At 41.1% G+C, this 20,643-nt stretch overlaps 1 protein-coding gene across 1 annotated transcript; it reads right to left on the reverse strand.

The window, feature by feature from the left end:
- Nucleotides 1–6,556: 6,556 nt before the first annotated feature.
- Nucleotides 6,557–19,873, reverse strand: GPA33 (glycoprotein A33). The gene is made up of 7 exons (XM_084510115.1): nt 19,620–19,873; nt 15,041–15,192; nt 13,953–14,163; nt 13,225–13,383; nt 10,798–10,911; nt 7,833–7,956; nt 6,557–7,207 (listed from the first exon to the last, which is right to left on the reverse strand). The coding sequence occupies exons 1-7, from the start codon at nt 19,651–19,653 to the stop codon at nt 7,126–7,128; spliced, it is 876 nt and encodes a 291-aa protein (XP_084366241.1). The 5' UTR covers nt 19,654–19,873; the 3' UTR covers nt 6,557–7,125.
- Between the last annotated feature and the right edge of the window lie 770 nt (nt 19,874–20,643).

Genomic DNA, 20,643 nt, shown 5'->3' on the forward strand with positions numbered 1-20,643 from the left:
AAGTTTCATAATTGACAGCCATTCCTGCATTGATACATCAAAACGTACAAAACTGTAATTTGGGGATTATTTTCAGATGTCAGTGTTTCAGTTTCCTGTTTCAGCTCTTAAGAAGAGAATCTTAAAATACTTGATCAGTATCATACAAGTACACAGACCTATAAAAGCTTTTGCTACTGTGCTTCAAGACTGAGATGATGAATCTGACCAGAAATGGAGAGAGAATGTCTGTGGGTTCCATGGTGTCTATACCTTATCACCTGTAACATAAAATAATATAAAAATAATATAAAATTATAATAATAACCAACAATCTGTGGTGTTTTTGTAATGAAAACTAAAATCTGCATAATGAGACTAGATGTAGCCTGTTTACTATCCATCTTCCTGTGTATATTGAGGGGAACCCTAACAGCTACTGGAAAATGATAGCAAGTTCTTTCATTTTGGAACTGTACTTCTCTGGCTGTTGAACAATTTGAAACTTCATCTTTGTTTTCTTGAAAAATAAAAGCTTGTTTAATAAATACAGTGCAGTAGTACTTCTCTCCTTTAATAGAAAAGTAAGGATTATGGAAAGATGATGATTTAAACCTTAGCATGCTCCTTATGTCAGACATAGTTGATTCCAGCTGGCTCCAACAGCTCTACTGCAGGGCACAGCTGTGCCTCTGGGAAAACATACTCAGAAAAGCAAAATGCTGCACAGCAGATGAGGGTCAAGGGAAACACGAGAAACAATCCTGCAGTCACCACAGTCAGAAAAGGAGGAGAGGGAGAAGGTGTTTGAGGTGCTGGAACAGAGGTTCCCTGCCAGCTTGTGGGGAACAGAGGTTCCCTGCCAGCTTGTGGAGAAGGCCATGGTGAAGCAAGCTTGCTGAAGGTGCACTCCAACCCAGTGTCTAGATTGTAAATGAAGAGGTAAATATTATTGGGGTCAGTAGGAGCCCTCTATGGGTTGGCCTTCATCTGGACTTAGTGCCTGTGAGCCTGGCAGTTCAGCTTGTTTTCTGTCCACATCATAGTCCACTTATCTGCTCTGTACTTCATCCATTTGTCTGTGAGGATATAAGGACAGTGTTGAAGGCCTCACTAAAGTCAAGATAAACATCCACTGCTTTCCCCTTGTCCACCAAATTCTTAATGCCACTGTAGAAGGGAAGGCTGCCAGGTTGGTCAGATGAGATTTCCAATTTCCACTTTGTAAATCTATGTTAACTACTCCTAGTTACCTTCTTGATTTTCACATTTGAAAATGGTTTCCAGGATTACTTGCCTGATCACTTTCTCAGGGATCAATGTGAGGCTGACCAGCCTGTCATCCCCCCATCTTCCTTTCCCTTCCTGAAGATGGGAACAATACTTGCTTTCTTCCGGTTATCAAGAACCTCTCTTGATCACAACAGCCTTTCAGAGATGTTTCAGAGCGGCTTTGCAACAACATTGGGCAGCTCCTTCAGCACTTATGGGTGCATCCTATGCAATTTGTTTAATTGTACCCTACCATGAAGCTCCTCTACTGAAGGTAAGTCTTCCTTTCTCCAGAGTCTTGCACTATTTCACAGACCTGGGATTGCTGGAGTTGTCTTACCAGTAAACATGAAGGCAAAGGTGTCCAGTACCTTGTCCTTTATGACCAGGTCCCCTTTTCCATTCAGATGTACCAACAGAAGCTCAATTTGTATATTTCTCCCAAGTCATGTCTCTACTTCTACCTCTTCTATGTTGTTTGTTTTTGTCAGGGTCTCTTTGGTCAACCTTTGTTTTGCTGTTCATCTTGGAGGAGGTGATACTTGAAAACTCAACAAGCTCACCTGGACTGCTCTTCTCTCCAGGACTATTTCCTATAAGATTCTTCCAAGCTGATCCCTGAACATGCTGAAATCTGCTCTCCTGAGATCCAGGTTTGTGATCCCACTTTTTGCTTTTTTAATTCTTAGGATCCTGAACTCTGTAATTATGGTTATAAGTTTGCCTCCAGAGTTTGCATTCCTGGCCAGTTCTTTTGTGTTTGTAAGTATGGTCCAGCAGGGAGTACCTCCCCTCCTTGGCCCCTCACTCACTTCTAGCATGAGGCTTCTTCCAGTTGTCTGAAGAAAGTCTAATCTACTTCTTCCTGATCAGACTGTTCACAGAAGACACCCACTAGCACATCAACCATGTTGGTCTGCCTACTAATCCTAACCCAGGAGCTCCCAACTGGCTCATTGTCCATCCCCAGACAAAGCTCCATGCATTCTAGTTGCTCTCCTGCATAAAGGGCAACTCCTCCTTGCCTTCAAAGTGAGAAAACACACGAGGCAGTAAGAGATGTGTAGGTTCAACACTTGTGCACACTTCAGCGTCTACATTATAACAAGTTATGTTATCAAAGAGAGTGTTTGCTGTATCTAAAGTAAGATTGCTCTTTTTTATGCCTTTATCAATACGTCAGTCTTCAAAATCTTAAAAGGTAGAAGGAGGGTTGTAACTTGGTGGGGACCATCTGGATGTAGAGTCTGTCAAGTGTCAGGTACTGGCTTTTGCTGTTCAGGCAGATGTCAGACTGGAGGAAGCAGTGCTGTAGTCATTCAAATGCCATGGTTCATAATCATTCCATGGGGCACGTTTTTTGTCAGCTACCCAGAGTTAGGACCATACTAAGAGACACAAATCAAAAACTTGCATGCATTGCCAGGACTCTGGTTCTTGAGCCATCGAAGTCAGATAGAGTTGTGCTGAAGGCCAGACTCTTGCAAATAAAAACTTGTGTTGGGTGAATGAAAACCTGTATTCAAAGAAGCCTTGTCTGTGTTTCTTTGCAAACTGGTTGTAGTTGTCTGTTCCTGATTTTTTTAATGAAGAATTAATATGGAGAAGCTGTGTTTTTGACCTCTTAGTTGAATTAGAAAATGCTAATCCTTTTCCCCATCAAGAATTACAAATTTTTCTAAAAATGTAAGTGACTAAAGTATGTGAAACTGAGTTCTTAGTTTCTGGCTGATAGAGGCAGATGCAGCTGACAGTGAAGGCTTTAACAGTATCTTTCTATTTGTCAGAGAAAATGCAATGCAGCGGGACAGGGGAATAACAAATTTGCTATCTAGTTTCTGCCCTCTTAGTGTCTTCTGTAGGTTTACCATCCTTTACTTCTACCCTATAATGAGCTGCTGATTAATTTTTATTGCACTGACTCAAGTAAAATGAAGAAATCAGCAAACGCTGTTATTAGTCTAACCCTGTATTATCTCTGTTCCCTCATTTTTTCCTTGGTTCTGTCTTAGAAGCTCCCACAAGCTTCTCTAATTACAATTTTCAAATAATTCCCCATATTCCCTAGTGAACAGGTGAAAGGCAGGAGAGAGAAGTTACAAATTCCCTTATGTTGGGCTATAATAAATTTAGTACTAATCCCAACGCATCCAAAATTAATCTTGACAGTTTTCTCATTGTACTGTGAACTTCTTCAGATAGAAGGCTGCCTCAGTGTCTTTCCTGGAACCGATGATACAAATAAATAGAAAAGAAGTGCTGTTACTCTAGCAACAAGAATTGTGAGATAATTAACTCTTGTCTATCTGATCAGTTCTGGGTTGTGCGCCATTCTGAATCTTGTAATAGGCAGTGGCAGCTCTGCTTTTGTGACCGTGTAATACTGGAGTTCAAGATCTTGAGAAGAGTGAGGAAGGCACTGTGAGGTATGCAGGAAATGGGTAGGTGTAATCTCTGGGAGACAGCTCTAAAGAATAAAGGAGTCCAGGAAGACTGGCAGATCACTGAGGATAGCATCTTCCAAATCCAAGAACAGTTCAAGAATATGTACTTTAGCAAGGCTTTCAATATGGTATGCTTGTGTCCAAGTTGGGATGTTACATCTTGGTCGACAATAGATGACTAAAAATCTGTTTGGGCTCTGAAGGTGGTGATTAAGACGTCATACTCTGTGTGGAGGCCAGTAACAACTTTGGTACTGCAGGCATCTATCCAGAAGCCTATTTAATGTCTTTAGCAGTGACCTGGGGGAGGTGATGGAGTGCACTCTTACCTGTTGAAGACACCAAACTGGAAAAAACAGCTGATATGCTCAAGGGCAGGACTGCCATACAGAGGGACCTAAGCAGGCTGAAGGAATGGGCTAATAAGGAACCTTGTGAAATGCAGCAAAGTTCAGCACCCAGGGAGGAAGAACCCCTTGCAACAGTATAGTCAGGACTGGTAGGAGAGCATCTCTGCTGAGAAGAATGCCCAAAACTGAGGGGAACAAACAAAAAGGGTGTTTGGAAGGTGAAAGGGAAATAGGAACAAGGGTGTTGATGAGAATACTTGCCTTGCAGGGTGTATCAAAGGACTGGGAATATTGATTCCTTATCTCCATGCTTCTTCTATGTTGTGGTCATCTGTGTCTCCTGGCAGATCACTTAACTTTTGTCCCATCTTTTTGCCACTCATAAATCATAGCATTTTACTTGCCACATTTAGTAGACCTTTGAGTTACCTGGAGCAGTTCTATTAATCAGTAGCAGTTTTCTGAGACAGTACTCACTTTTAGAAGAGAAAATGTGGTAAAGTTCTGGTTAGTTTAATTGCTCTGGGAAGTGCAGGGTGATCCAATTTTTCAAATTGCATATGAGGTTTCTCTCCTACCTAGTTTTCGTTGCATTGCTAAACTGTTGGAGTGGACTTGCTTGCTCCCTTCATACACTTCATTATACAAGAAATTGCTTGTTGCAGATTGCTGAGGTAATGTCAGGAGGAAGAAAAAAAATCATAACTTTTAAATATCTTCTGAGTATTCTTGCTGAAATAAATCTTGCTAAGCAGTGATGTATCCATATCTTACTGTGGCTGTTCTTCCCACTTGGGGTAACAAATTTTAGCAGTCTTGCAGATGATTTGGGAGCACTTATATTCTTGTATTTTGTTGTGTTTGTGTTTTTTTCTTTTTTCTTTTTCATGCACAGATAAAGCATATACATTCATATTCTTCCATGTGCAATTTGAACACAAATAAATGGTAATATACTATAGACTGTGTGGATTGTCTCTCTTTTTCTGCCTAACTCCAAACTTTTGAGGGATGTCAGTATCAAAGTTGAGTATGCATACATTAATTCTTGGAAATTCATTAAATGCTGATCACTTTCCAAATCATTTCCATAAATATGTTAGCGCTGCTTTAATTTTCTTTAAAGTTCTGGGTATACTAGAGGCTCTTAGAGATATTCCTACTTCAAAAGACATGTAAGTCACAGAAAACTGTGGAGTAAATTAGGAATTTGAGTATGTGTATTTTTGGCTGACTGAAGTTAACGAATCAGTAGCATTCTGATAAATTGATAGATTCTGATAAAAAAAAAAAAAACTTTCAAGATACTAGTCTTTAAAAAAAAGTATGAAAAGCAGTGAAATATCTTAGCCCTCTCTATGTGCTTTTAGTTTGTCAGGGAAGAACTGAGCTTAACATTGCAGAACATAAGTAGCTCTGCTTTAATGATTGTAATGGTTAACTCTCATTTTTTCATTGCTGATTCTTATGGAACCTACTCAGGATTGAATTCATTCTTTTGGGACGTCTTCTTATATCTATTCTGTATTTTGAAACTTTGTTTTTCTAAATAGCTTAATGCAGGTTTGTTAATCTGTATTGATCAATGTGCAAATGTTATTTCAAGACAATTAAGCTTAACATATCCTGTGAAAAATACGGGATAGGTAACACAGTGTTAAAATGTTCTAGAGGCCAGAGCCAGGTTCTGGCTACAAATACTATTGATAACTGTCATGTCTGTTTGCTGGACTTCCCAGTTAAGATGCTTGATAAGAATCCATCCTATTATCCTTCAGCAGAAGCGTTCTTCAGCTCAAGGATATCGGATATAGGTGTTTGTGAAGGAACACAGAGTGGTGATTAATGTCTGTAACAACTAGAAAAGAAATAGTTTTTGTTTCACAGTAAAAACCTGTTACAATGCTAATTAGATTATTCATACTACCCTTTCACATTGTAAAACAGAATAAAATATGTATCATTGTTTTTTATTTGTTCCTCTATTTCTGAGCTATGCACCTTGTTGGTTTTTTTTTACCTGCCTCCAGCTTCCATGTGAAAAATTTGTTGGGTTTCTTTGGTAATCCATATTTGAAATGTTGAGTCATACATCTACACTGAGCACAGGAAAAAGTTCTCAGAATGTTTTGCTGAGTTGTGCTTCAGATTGTTCATTGCCAGAGAGATTTGGTTTCGTATGTACTTTGTAAAGAATAGACTTTCCATATACATGTTCACACAAACATTTTTTTCAGAAGAAGCCACAGGCACAACAGACCACTTGACTCACCGATACAACAGTCAGGAGAAAAGGGTAATGTGATGAGAATTAATATTTAGGAATTCTCTGAGCTGGAATTCGTAAGTTCAAAAATCTGAAAGTATGCAGGCTTGTAGGCTGTTTCCAGATCTTTTCATCTGTCTGTTCTGAGTCCATCTAACTTTTTTGAAACTCTGCAGCTTATTTCTGTTACCTTATCCATGCCATTAGTATATATTGTTGCTTTGAACAGACTTTGATCGGTCATCTGTTTTTTCCCCGTATTTTTATTCATATGTGGGTGTATAATATATACAAAGAACACACTTAATAAAATGTCTTCAAAAATCAGCTTGCTTCAATCTCACATAGAATCATTTCTGTACCAGATGATGCTGCAAGCTGTGAAACTTACATAACAGCATAAACAAGGCCACCCTTTCTTGATAACTTGCAATTTGTGACCTTCTGTGCCTTCTGTGGCTCTAGGGATAAAGTAGCAACTCTGTATCCAAATAGACTTAACTGACTTCCTTTACAGAAAGGGGGAAGTCAAGGAGACTGGTGATTTTTGCATGAGTGGGTGAAGCAGTTCTTCATATGTGTTATTCTGCTATGAGGTTATATATTATTACCCATGGTATTTTAAATACTCCTTTCCAGGGAGACAAGGATATTATCTCCCAGAAACTAGAAGACAAAGACATTATTAGCTTTTACTTAATTATTCTAAAACAAAACCTTCTTGCAGTAAGAGAGAGGAAATTGCTTGCTTTTCTACAGTGATGTCTGTGCCTCAGAAAAAAATGAAGATGGCATCGGCCTCCCTCTTCTTTCTTCATGCATCTTCATTATCATCTTTTGCTGTCTGATTCTCTGTAGGATTCCTCTGGGAGAATTTATCTGCATCTTTTGTCTCCCTAAAGCATTATTCAGGAACAGAGATGTTAGTTAAAGGCAGGCAGAAATTTTACTGAAGAGATTTTGCATTAAAATGGTTTTAGATTGCTCTAAGCTGATCTAGAAGTGTAACAAACCAAACTCCATAAATTGTCTTGCTGATGATGCAAAAGGTGTGTGAGCTACTTTTTTTTTCATTAAATATGTATAGAGAAATGATGACTGGTGTATCTTTTCTCATGCCATTCTTCTTACAGCAGTCTTACTCTCATAAAGGATAAGTTTCTATCAGAGTGATATTTCTGAATACAGAGCATTATGGTGATTTAGGCTAGCAAGGACAGAAACAGCTATCGGGACTAGGGGAAATGAGAGACAATCATGATTTTGTTTACCAAGTGGCTGTGCATGCCAAGGTTTGAATGTTTGAACTCTACCCCAGAGACTACAAAGGCATCTGGTGATAAGGGCATATTCTGTGAGAAGAGATGGGAGTCACTAGTGTAGAAACAGAAAGGAGGAAAGTAGTGCATACTTTCCTTGGTGACTTCATTTCTACTGTGCTCTCCACTCCATAGGCTGATAGCAGAGCGAGAATGTGTACCAGTGTATGTTCCATTCACTTTTCTAGCAAAAGGTACTTACGTCATCTCATAGTCAGTGTTCTTGTCCCCCCGACAGCAGCAGCAATAGGCTATAATACCAATAACTACAATTGTAGCAACAGCTCCTCCAATGATGCCGGCATAAAGGGCAATGTTCATGGATGCTATAAAGGAGGAGAAATAGAATCACTGCATAGTCTGAGTTGGAAGGGATACACAAGGATAAGGATAACTGAGTCCAACTCGTCTCTCTAGATGGGTCTACTGAAAAATCAAACCCTATGTCTGAGAGCATTGTCCAAATGCTTCTTGAACTCTGGCAGGCTTAGGGCTGTGACCACTGCCCTGGGGAGCCTGTCCCAGTGCCCGACCATCCTCTGGGCACAGAACCTTTCCCTAACCCCCAGCCTGACCCTCCCCTGTCCCAGCTCCATGCCGTCCCCTCGGGTCCTGTTGCTGTTCCCAGAGAGCAGAGCTCAGCGCCTGTCCCTCTGCTCCCCTCTTGAGGGAGCTGCAGGCCGCCATGAGGCCTCCCCTCAGCCTGCTCTGCTCTGGGCTGAGCAAACCAAGGGACCTCAGCTGCTCCTCATACATCTTGTCCTCTAGGCCCTTCACCATCTTTGTAGCCTTTTCTGGACACTAATAGTTTTATGTCCTCCTTATATTGTGGTGCCTGAAACTGCATGCAGTACTTGAGGTGAGGCCACACCAGAGCAGAGCAGGACAATCCCTTCCCTTGACTGGCTAGCAAGGCTGTGCCTGATGCACCCCAGGGTATGGCTGGCCCTTTTGGCTGCCAGGGCACACTGCTGGCTTCTACTTGTTAACCAGAACCTCCAGATGCCTCGCCATGGGGCTGCTCTCCAGCCTCTCATCCCCTGGTCTGTATGTATACATTCAGGGTTGCCCCTTCCCAGGTGCAGGATCCCGCACTTGCTCTTGTTAAACTTATTACCTGATGTAACCCCATCTACTATAAACCTTTGAGCCCAACCCATTAGCCAGTTGTTCACCCACCACATTATGTATTTGTCTAGCTGTATGCTGGATATTTTGTCCAGAAGGATACTGTGAGAAACAGCATGGAAAGCTTTGCTGAAATCCAAAAAGATTACATCAGTGGGCTTCCCTCAGTCATCTAGGTGGGTAATCTTGTCATAAAAGGAAATTAAGTTCCTTAAGCAAGACTTTCCCCTAATGAACCCATGCTGACTGTGACCAATGACTGCATTGTCTTTCAGGTGTTTTTCAGTAACTCCCAGAACACTCTCCTCCATAATTTTATAAGGTACTGAAGTGAGACTAACAGGTCTGTAATTATCAGGACTTTTCTTTTTTGACCTTCTTGAAAATTGGAACAGCTTTTGCCAGCTTCAAGTTGACTGGGACCTTGCCAGATTCCCAAGACCACTGAAAAAAAGTTGAGGGAGGTTTCACAATTACATCAGCCAGCTCTCTGAGTACCCTGGTATTAATCCCATCAGGCCCCATAGATCTAAATGCATCTAGTTGCAGCAGCAAATCCTGCACAGATTCAGGGTTGGTTGGGAGTTTATCATTACCACAGTCACGGTTCTCCAACTCAGGACTTCTAGGGTCCCAGGGCCCATCATCAGTGGTGAAGACAGAGGTGAAGAAGGCATTAAACATATCTGCTTTGTCTGTGTTCCTGTTTGTGAGGTGACCATCCTCCTCAAGTAACAGACCAGTGTTATCTCTGGACCTCCTTTTGCTTTTAACGTATTTAAAAAAAAATATGTCCCCCCAGCACTGGCCAGCTGCAACTATAATTGGGCTTTGGATGCACAAATTTTCTCCCTACAATGGCGAACAGCATCTCTGTAGTCCTCCTGTGTTGCCTGACCTTGCTTCTAGCATCCATATGCTTTCTTTTTCCACCTAATCTCTAGAACGAGATCCAGGCTTAGGCAAGCCCGCCTTCTGCCCCACCTGCTTGATATTTTGGAATTGCCTGCACCTGTGCTCTTAAGAGGTGGTACTTTAAAACTGACTAGTATTGATGGACAAAACACTTTCAAGAGCAGTTTTTCAGGGGATTTTACCAAGTTCCCTGAGCAGCTTGAGTTATGCTGACCCAAATCTAAGGTTGAAGTTTTGGTGACAGTTCTCCTCCTACCACCAAAGATTTTAAATTTGACTACCTCATGGTCACTATGGCCAAGAGAGCCACCAATCACCATTCCACCCACGACAGCCTCTCTGTTTACAAACAATGAACCTAGAAGGACACCTTTCCTAGTTGGCTGCCTTAGTACCTGTATCAAGAATTTATCACTAATGTGTTTTAGAAATCTCCGGTACCTGTTTGCATCAGCTGTGTGGTATTCCCAGTTTATGCTTGGCAAGTTGAAGTCACCCATAAAGACAAGGGTGGCTGATCTAGAGGTATCTCTTAGATCCTTAAAGAGTAATTCATTGGTGTCCTCATCCTGGCTAGGAGGTCTATAGTAGGCTCCCACAATGACATCCCCTTTATCTGCTTGTCCCTTAATCCTTACTCAAAGGCTTTCAACTGTGTCATTGCCAACTGCAAGCTCCATACAGCCCAGCCTCACCATTATATACAGCACCACCACCCTGCCTCACCTGCCCTGCCAATCCCTTGTGAAGAGTCTGTAACCATCCTTCATTAACACCCCAGCCACAGGACTTTTCCCACGAGGTTTTGCTTATGCCAATGCTTATGCGGGGTCGTAGTTCTGGACTGGGCCAAGGTTTCTGGCTCCTCTTGCTTGCTCCTCATGCTGCATGCATTGGTGTAGAACCAAGTGGTGTTTCCCTCTTCAAAACTAGTTTAAAGCTCTGTCAATAAGCCCCATTAGCCCACCCTGGTCATTAGCACTCCTTAGGGCTGCCTTTTAGGATCTCCCCTCAAGAAAGCATAATTTTATAATTTTGTTTACACTGTCTTTGCTAAAGCTTTCACATTTAGATTGGATATATCCTCTGGCACTATTATTCCAATAAGCAACTTAGTCTCTTACGTGGCACAACGCTGACCGTCATGTTGCAAGATTCCTTTCCCACAATGTTTGTTGAAGTGCAGATGTAAAAGCCAGATGTATCCGCTGAGATGTTCTTCAGAGTTATTTGCTCCCCTGTTGTGAAACGCAAACCCAGTCAGGAAAAGAATTACAACAGGGAAGGAAATGGGAACAGCAACCCTTTAATTCTAGCACAGGAAGGTAGGAGCGATGAGAAGTTATTAAAGCTGATGGATTGCTCCATCTTGCTCAGGAGTTTCCACGCTAGTGGAATTTCGTGTGATTTGTGGAAGGACAAAGTGTGCTGTTTTGATCACAGGGAATGTGGCATTTGAACATTGCTTTTAGAAAGAAAACTGTAGGTGGAGGGGAAAGAAGTATGTATGCTTAGTGAAAGCTTTTTTTTCAGTGGGAAAATGGCCAGCAGCCCTCTTTGCCTACAAACATAAGACTGCACAAACCAGTGGTTTGTCTTTAAGAAGTGGTCATCTGATGAATTAACTTGTAAAATGGCAAAAAGTTATTCAATCCTCCAGCTCTTAGGATTTCTGATTTAAATTATCTAGCAGTTTTTTAGTCTGAGAGAAGACATACAGGCTGTGAAAATAAATGAAGAAATACAGTGACATGGAAATGCTGTGATGCTAGACATTTCCTATCCAACCTAACAGAGCACAGAACCATATATTAAAGTTTAGCTCCATCTGTCAGAGCAGTCAGTGTTTGCTTGTTACATCTCTAGCTGACACTTGTGCAGAGTCCATGTTTTTTCCTTGGGATCTACTGATAAAGGTCCAGATTCCTGCTGTAAAACCTAAAGGCTCCAAAAACTTTTGAGGGGCTTTCCAATTATTTTCTGTGTAATCCTTGGTTCTTTCCAGATCATGAGAGGGACTGGGATTCTGTTTAGTCTTTGCTGACGCCTAGTGCCAGATAGTAAAAGAGCAAGCAGACTAAGAAATAACAGACTCCACGTGCTTCATTTCTTAAAGTCTCAGCTTGCTGCAGAGCTTGCATCACTTTTTTTTTTTTTTTTTTTTTTTTTCAGTGTGATGTTTATAGCTCTCAGAATTGCAGTCTATTAATGGGCTGTAAATCCTCTTATATTAAATCACAAGTAATTGACTAGTGAGTTGATTTTGGAAAATGCATGTCAGATACTGTCAATTTTGGAGTGGCTCCTGAGGGAATTCTGGACAATGTGCAGCACTAGGACTTGCTTAGCACAAAGTCTTAGCATATTGCTTGTAGTGACAGTAGGGCATCCAGCCAGTAGGGGGGCAGGAGACAGCAGGCATGCTTACTGGACAGCAGTGCTCTGATGAAAACAGAAATAGTGTGGAAATGGCTCAGAACAGGCTCCTGCCCCAGGAAAGCACAGAACGAATGGGCAGACAGCTGTTGCTTTGAGACAACAAATCACGGTGTGTTCAGGGCTGTGCACGATGCATTAGCACCGCTTAGTGGCCAGTCAAGTGAATAAGGTTTGTGTTTCTGTGTATGTTTCATATTTTGCATAATTTATGCAAGAATCACCTAGTGAGAGTTGAATAGTCTATAGTCTGATCATATTTAGTTTACCTCCTTAGCAGTGCTACAATAACTAAAACCAGGAATGGCAGGTTCAGACACATACTCCGTCCTTCTGACATTGTATGTATCAGGAAGGAGGTGGCTTGAATTAATAAATCTGAGTCCTGTGACACTGCTACACTTTAAAGGCTATTAAACCCTTATTACGGTATGAATAGTTCTACCAAAGGTTCTGTTATGGAAATTCATATACTTTTTTCCAGATTCTGACTTAAACCAAAAGCAAATAAAACATTAAGGCTTGTGTGATAGTCCTAAAGACTTGGAAGCCTCTTTTATTCTCAAAGCAGAAATGGTGCAACTGTTTCTCATGACCCATTCCTCTACGTGAGGAGTTATCTCTGAAAGGAAAGCAGCTTTCAGAGCAAACTTTTGTTTGCCTTCACACTAGAAAGTGTGAAAGAATGGCTAGAAAGTCATTGTCAAGAGAGAGGAGATATAAAAACCAGTTAGAAAACTGGTTGTTATTTCTCATACTATCCCACCCTTACGTCCAGCAATTGAGAAGTAATTATTTCTGTTCAGTGCCAAAATGAGACATCTTTCCTGCCAGGTAAGAGCTGAAATGAAAATCTTAGTGACTGCTGTTATTTCAAGTAACAGTCCTTTTTGCCCTGCTAAGTTACTTAGGAGTATATGCTGCCAAAAGGACAACTTCTTAAAATCCTGGTCAGAGAACTTCCTAGAAAATGAATTGAAGTGTGTTGTTGTTGTTGTTGTTGTTGTTGTTATTATTATTATTATCATTATTATTATTATTATTTGCATTTCAAAGTCTTTCCAGTCCTGAACTGCAGAGGACTCAAAGATTTGGCGACTTAGAAATTCCCATACCTTTTGTTGTTTGTAGTACACGGGGCTCATGCTGTACATTGAAGCTTTCCCAGCTGTATGTGGGTTTTGGGGAGCCCTCATGAGAAATGCAGGTTAGATTGATCGTTTGGCCATATTCTGCTGTGCCCACAATCTTGCATTCTGGCTTGGATGGTGCAACTGAAGGAAGGAAAAACCAGAAACTTTGTTACTCAGACACAGCATTTTGTTTCAACCCATCTCCTGCAACTTTTTTTTTTTTTTTTTCCAATTCTTGATGATCAGAAGCTGGCCATGCACCTACCACTTTCTCAAAGGAACTGAAGTGAACTCTTGTCCCTAATTTTTTTTTGTCCCTTCTTGACACTTGTCAGCCAAGAAGAAGTTGTAAGATGTTTTCTGAGATATCTCTAATAATGCTGGGCAATTCACCCTTTGATAACTTGAGTGTGACAAGCCACAGGGGGAGTGGGGAATGACCTGTAATGAGGCAAGGATTATTAGGAAAGTGAACTATGTAACTCTAAAAACTGTATTTTTTGCAGTCAAGTATTTAAGGGAGTCAGGTGCTTTAAGCCTTCCAACCCACTACTATAGTAGTAGGAAAAGACCAAAGAGAATTGCAGATTATGATTTACTGGGAAAGGTTTTTTTCTGTTAGAAAATCTGTGGTCTAAGAAACAGTACGGACATTAGGAGAAGGATAGTGGATTATCTAATGGATCTGTTTTTGCCTCCATTATGCTTACTGAGGACGTAAAGACTCGTGATTGCAGACTGCCGAGGAGGGTCATTCCGTAGACGAACACTGCATACATACGTCCCATTGTCTTCCATGGTTACTTCATTGATGGTGACACTGATGTCCCCACTCCCTAAGTTACCAGTAAATTGTATTCGGTTTTCGTAGCCCTTGCCATACTGTACAAGTCCATCAAAATACCTAGTGACAGCATCATCCTGTCAGAGAGGGAGGGAAGCTAGTCAATGTTAGTTTCTTCTGTGCAAGTCTACAGCCTAAATCCATGGATTAGCCTGCTCTTAAGAACAACTTGGAAAAGAGCACCTTAAAACTGCCCCAGGCCAAGAGAACCTTAGGAGTTCAAAAGAGTCGAGCTTCCTGTCTGGAATCTCCTTCTACCTTATCTGTCAGAAACAACTGATTTCTTTTGCGGGGTCATATTTACTTTCCTCTCCATGACAGGACACCATGAGACTCTTCTGACATCCATATGTCAATCAAATCCCCCTATGATTACATATACTCCCTTGCTTTCTTCCAGCAAGGATCTTTGGTGAATAAACCCTTAGCAGTTACTAAAAGGAGAGCTCCAAGTTCTGCTTCTCCTCTCACTAATTCCCAAGAAGGTGAGGAGAACTTTAGAGGTGTTCTTATCTTCAAATACTCCCTGTGAAAGTAAGAGATCAAGGATCTCTCCATGTACTATTATCAATACAAATATTTATAAAATATCAAAGATATATATGTATGTATACTACATACGCAAAAATATACATAGCTTTTTCTAAAGCATCTGAACATTTCATCTATGTTAATAGATGTAAACCCAAGGTATATAGAGTGATGTATCCTCCATATACAGTTGCAAGACCAAGACAGAGGGAAAAGAAAGGTATGCGTTTGCCTAATATTGCACAATAGATTTGTATTAAATTGAATCAAGATTCAGAGTTTCTAATTGTATAGTGCTGAGATTAAAAAGTCATGAAGGAATCCTTTACTTCCAACACATATTCCCACAGTCCTGTTTCCATCTCTTCTCACACCCCCCTATTAGATACTCTATCATATATTTCTTTATACAACTTGATTTACCGCAGTATTGATTTTCTTCCAGACAACGAAATCTCCTGCGGTGATGGAGGCATCAGTATTAAACTGACAGCGGAGAGTAGCGTTGCTCCCTCGTGCCACCTGTAATTCCTTGGCAGGTGTTTCCACAGTAAGGGTATGAGCAGTCACCAGAACTAGGAAGAGAATACATACTTTAGTCAGCAAAATTAATGGCATCTGATTTTCATGTTTTGTCTATTTGGCTTTCTTACATGCCACAGTAACCCACAACCTCCCCTCTGACACCCATGACATTGCCCACTGAGCAGGAGGCAACATATGCTGAGGCTGATTGACTATAGGAAGCTGCCTCACAGGATGGTTAAGAGCTAAACTGCTTTTTTTTTTTTTTTTTTTTTTTTTTTTCCTCACTTCCCTCTTCTTTACCTGTGGAGTTATAAAGATGTAATTTTTTATGAGCCCACTTTCAGCATGACTGACATGGTTTGACAGGTCCTAAATGTACAGAGGGAGACAGATAAACCGATAATACAGGTGCATCAGCACTCTTAAGGATTCAGGCTAAACTAACAAATTGATACTGTCAAATTTCAGGGAGCAGGAAAACTGACAAATAACTTCCACCAAACCAAGTCCATAGAGAAGTGACATTTTGTGCTAGAGAACCAGAACGTATTCATGAAATGCCCTGAAACAAAACAAAGCAAAACCCAAGAAAGCAAAGAGAACTTGAAAGGAAAAAAATAAAAAATAAAAAACATTAGTTATTTGTGTTTAAAAATGAGTAGGGTGATAGCCACCTTTCTCCAAAAACCATAGCTCCTGCCTGTGGAGTACAGGAATAGCAGAGTTGCATAGAACAGAAATCCCTCTGGGCCCTGGTGAAGCATGCAGGGTGCAGTCTAGGCGTTTCTTGTATGCTGTATTCCTTTTGCCTTGATGCTTAATTCATCATACCTGAGCATTAGGTAGTGTCAGCTCTTAGCTATTCTCAGAACTTTGCCGGAGGTTTTCCTCTGTCCTGGCCTAGATTACCTTTATGTCTGTGGGAACCTATGTTTAAAAACACCTGCTTTGTCCTCACAGTTTGTAGTGGTTTGTTTTTTTTTTTTTTTTTTTTTTTTTTTTTTTTGTTTTTGTTTGTTTGTTTTTTTTGTGGGGCATTAAAATGAATCATCTGAAAACTCTAAGCCTGCAACTAGTTAGGGAGGGGGGAGGGAAAGGGAACGCTGCTCAGAGGCACTCCCATGACAAGGAGGAGCAAGGTCCAGCAGAGAGGAAGGTGGAGGAGGACAGAGATGCATGCACCCTTAAAGAGGGGCACGCTGTGGTGGTGATGGTTTGCTTCTGGAAGAACCAGGCGGAGTCAGTGTTCCCCAGAGAGGAAGTGACTGAAAAGTCACCAGCAAGACTTGGGTTCACTCAGCCATGTCTCTGTCCAGATTAGATCCATGAGGAAACGTGTGTGAAGGAAAGAACAAAGGACGTCTGGATTCCACTTTGAGTGGATACATGCTTTTTTACAAAAAGTGATCACAGACATGCCTTAGTTCAACAGCAGCAAGCCATCAGCAAACTGAACACTACAGATCCTTGACTACAGCAGCAGTGAACTATAGTTCCCCTTGAAAAATAACAGTGTAAGCACCCCACAGATTTTGTTATCACTGTTCTAGAGCAACATAGGACAGTTGGCTCTGGGACCTGCTCCCCCTCAGAAGGGCAAGAGCTTCTGTAACAGCTACCTGTATCCAGTCTGTTCCCCATGGCAAATGGCCCTTCAAGGGCCCTCTTAGAAGTGGCCTATCCTGTCAGAACTGCTGCACCTTCCCTCTCCCGAGGCGGGTGGATGGGAATTACCACAGCAGCCAGATTCTGTGGTGCCCTGGTAAGAAAAGATCTGGCCACTCGGCCAGGATGCCTCTAGCTGAAGTTGCCACCTTTGTGTGTTCTCAGCTCTCTAATCGAGTTGTTGTGTGGGTTCACGCAGTTAATTATTAAATGTTCATTTTGATTTCTTCCTCTGTGACATGGCAGAAGTAGTTTCTGCCCTCTCAGGGACGGATTCATCTATAGCTGTTGACAGCTATACAGGAGAACCAGCAGGGCAAAGTATTTCCAGTGTTCCTTTATTGCAGCCACTCCCAGGTTCTCATCTGCTCTGGAGCAGCCAGTACAAGGGCCGTGTTTCCATAGCCCCAGGGCTTTTTCTTACTGTTTCTAGTGATTCTCTCTGCATGAGAGACACCTATAAAAGCCATCTTGTCGCCTGTTGCGACTGGATAGAGATGTTCTCCTGTGTTTGGGTGGGAAGTATCATAGCCTGTCCTATGAGATGGAGCAAAACCCATTTCCTGATCCTTTTGTCACAAACTGACTCCAGTAGGCCAGGGTTCACTGACAGGTCATTAACTCAGCCCTGAGGCAGAAAAGAAACTGCCCAGCCCTAAGGCTTCAGTCAGAAGTGCTTTGCCTTCATCAAGTTGGCTGACCAAAATCCTACAATAAATTAGATTTGGTTGGTTTTGTTTGTTTTTATCCCCAAACATCTTCAGTGCAGAGTCGGGGAACGTCGATGTACTGGAGAAGCAGCTGATAACAAGCAAGATGACTTATTTGTGTGTTGCTGTCATCCTCATGCCTGACATCTTCTGATGCTCTCCCATTTTTCATCCATTACATCTCTTTCCTGCTCCCATGTTGCCATTGTTACAACTCCTTTTGGCTCTCAGGTTTCATGGTTTCGTTCTGGAGTGCCACTTACTCACACTGATTTCTCTCCATCCCCCTTCTCACCACATTTTACTCCTTCACAAAGTCACCAACAGCCATCTAGTTATAGTTAGCATATCTAAAAATTGAGGTTTATTTATCAAAGTTTGATTTTTTTTTTCCTGAGTTAAAACAGAATCTATTCAAAATACAGTGGAAGGAACGGGATGGTCAATTCTGAAAGAACTTCAGGAAAGGAGAGGGGACCAATAACCAATATATTGTTGGATGGCATCATCTAGATTTAAGATGAATTACTTTTTACTGTTATTTATTAGTATGTTTGTAAAACTTCTCAATTCTTTAAAATGGTTATTTCCCTCTGCTCAACTTAAAGCATCAGTATAAGTGCAAAGGAAGAAGACAATCAAAGCAACGTGTTTACTTTCACATTCGTTGTTGAATAAATATTAATACAGAGTATAAAAACAGACTGAAGGGCAACTAGTAGAGCTGAAAACAATTAAAGGAAAAAAAATGAGATTCTAACCAAACAAACTTATTTTCACCGAGTTGCCTTGATTGATTAGACTAGTGAGGAACTTAGGAAAAACTGAAATGTTTCACTTTCAAGAGGAAATGCTCCGATTTTTAATTTCTACTGAGAAACTTAGCTGGAATTTAACTCCGAAGTGGGAGAGTAGAAACCTCTTCAATGTGAAATTCGCAGTAAAATTAAGTATTTTGTTTGATTCAAAATGACCATTCGGGATTTTTCATCCAGCAAGAAGGACACAGTATCAGTTATTCACACAATTGCAGTGAGAAGTTCAGCAGAAGTCAACCTGCACTGAGAGCTTGACATAGGTAGTTCAAGTATCCCAACACCACACTGCAAAGTGCTTTGTAGTTTCTCTGCTCTGGTCCGCTGCAAGAATCTACTATACCTTGTCCAAAAATTCTTCACAGGCCAGTATTTTAACAGTGAATTTTTGTTTGAATCCTGCCCAAACAGACAAAAAGAGCCTCACACACCATACATATTTTTGCACCAAAAAGTTTACCATCTGTAGTTTAGATCATATGAAAGGTGAGAATAATTAAAAAGGAGAATGAATACCAATGGTGTTATGCAATTTACATATTGATCGCCAAATTATTACTCAAGTCATGTTTGTTATATATGGAACACAGCCACCTTTTCTAATTATGTTAAGCCTCGTGAATTTCTTTTCTTGTGGGTTTATTTGTTGAAGCACAGTTTTCAGGATTTTTGATTTCCAAGTGAGTAGGTTTTTTTAAAGTCTGCAGGATGGCGTATAAGCATTTGTATGTGAAGACAACAGGTCAAAAGCAGTGGAACTTAGAGTGCAGGTTCTGCAAGGCAGGATGAGAAAGGGCGAGTCTGGCTGATTTATATGCGTAGGTAGGGGTCGTTGTGAATCCCCTTGAGATGTATAATATAGAGAGATCACAAGTCACATCAGAGTATATATAAACAGTAGGATTTAAACTTATGGAGGCATATATTACATGCAGATTTACATACAAAAAATTAATACCCAAGGCCTTTTCCAATTCTGGTTGAGGAAGTGCCTTCTTCAGAAAGAAATGCTGTATTTGCCAGAAGCAATTAAAATTCATTTCAAAAACATGTTTTCCAGCCTCCTGAAGAACAGCATTCTTTTCGTGTTCCTGAAATTATCTTGCAGCTTAAAGAGATGCCTGCAAGTCTGGACATTCAGCATAGAGAAAGTAAATAGACCCACCTAATCATAAACATGCAGAAACTTTTACTAAACAAAGCCAAGTCCCCAACGCTGCTCAGACTTTGTGGTGCTGTTTCCTTCTACCTAACCCTTGAGGACATAACCAAATTAGTACTCACCTGCACTGAAAACAAACAGCTGAAGCCCTTTCATTGCTCTCCTCCTCCTCCTTTCCCCTTTGTTTCACCGCAAGATGCTCTTCCTTCTAACTTGCAGGTGGTTAGAGAAGCAGTTGCGTTTACCTGAAGGTTTCTTCACAGTGGCATCATAGGTTTGCTTTCTCCTTCTCTTGTAAAGTGCTATTCTACTACGCCACTCCTCCTGGCCAGACTGACAAGGCAGATTGCCAGTAAGCTTTGACATCTGTTGTTGCTCTCTGCCCCTTCCCCTCTTGTGACAGTCCTTCCTCAATTAAACTGCCTTTACGAGTCTCTCCTATCACGTAGATACAGAAAGCGAGAGAGGAGGCAGCCCAAAGGGTGCAATTATTGGGAGTGTACAACACAGCTGAAGTAATGCGTGGTTTGACATGGGGGACAATAAGCCTCATTCAGCTTAAATATCTATGCATAGGTAGCATAATGCTAACACCAGCTCCTGTTTAAGACAGAGGAAGAACCTTCCATCAAGATCCTATCTCTCCCACCTAAGAGGGTAGCCCCCAGCCATGTTCAGTGTGAGTGCATCTATGAATGGGTGTAGTAATCTCCGATGATAGATGCCAAACCTCTTACAGCTTGTTACTTTTTGCTATGTTTGCATGTACATACACTCATTAGCAAAGATTTCTAGCATCCTTGTCTCTTTTCTGCATGGCCACCGTAATCCCATAAGGCAACAATTTGTAGCAAATTGTAAGGAACAGCTTCCAGGCTGCATGCTGTTTGCGTGTTCTCCACAAGTCTGTAACTTAGGCAGGTCCTATCTGCATGTCTACATGGGAATGGTCATGGTGGATTTTCAGGTCTGGCTATAATCCCCTGTTGCAGTTGTATTCTAACGAATCATGAACAGGATTTTCAGAAGCAATTCAGTGACTTAAAAGCACCACTTTTTATTGGGTGTCAATGGGGTATGTGCTCCTGCAACATTTAGGTCATTTAAAAGCTCTGTTCTCCAATAATATGGAAGTCCATAAGCAAA

The sequence above is a fragment of the Aythya ferina genome, assembly GCF_964211825.1.
Source record: "Aythya ferina genome assembly, chromosome: 1".
In the NCBI taxonomy this organism is placed as follows: Eukaryota; Metazoa; Chordata; class Aves; order Anseriformes; family Anatidae; genus Aythya; species Aythya ferina.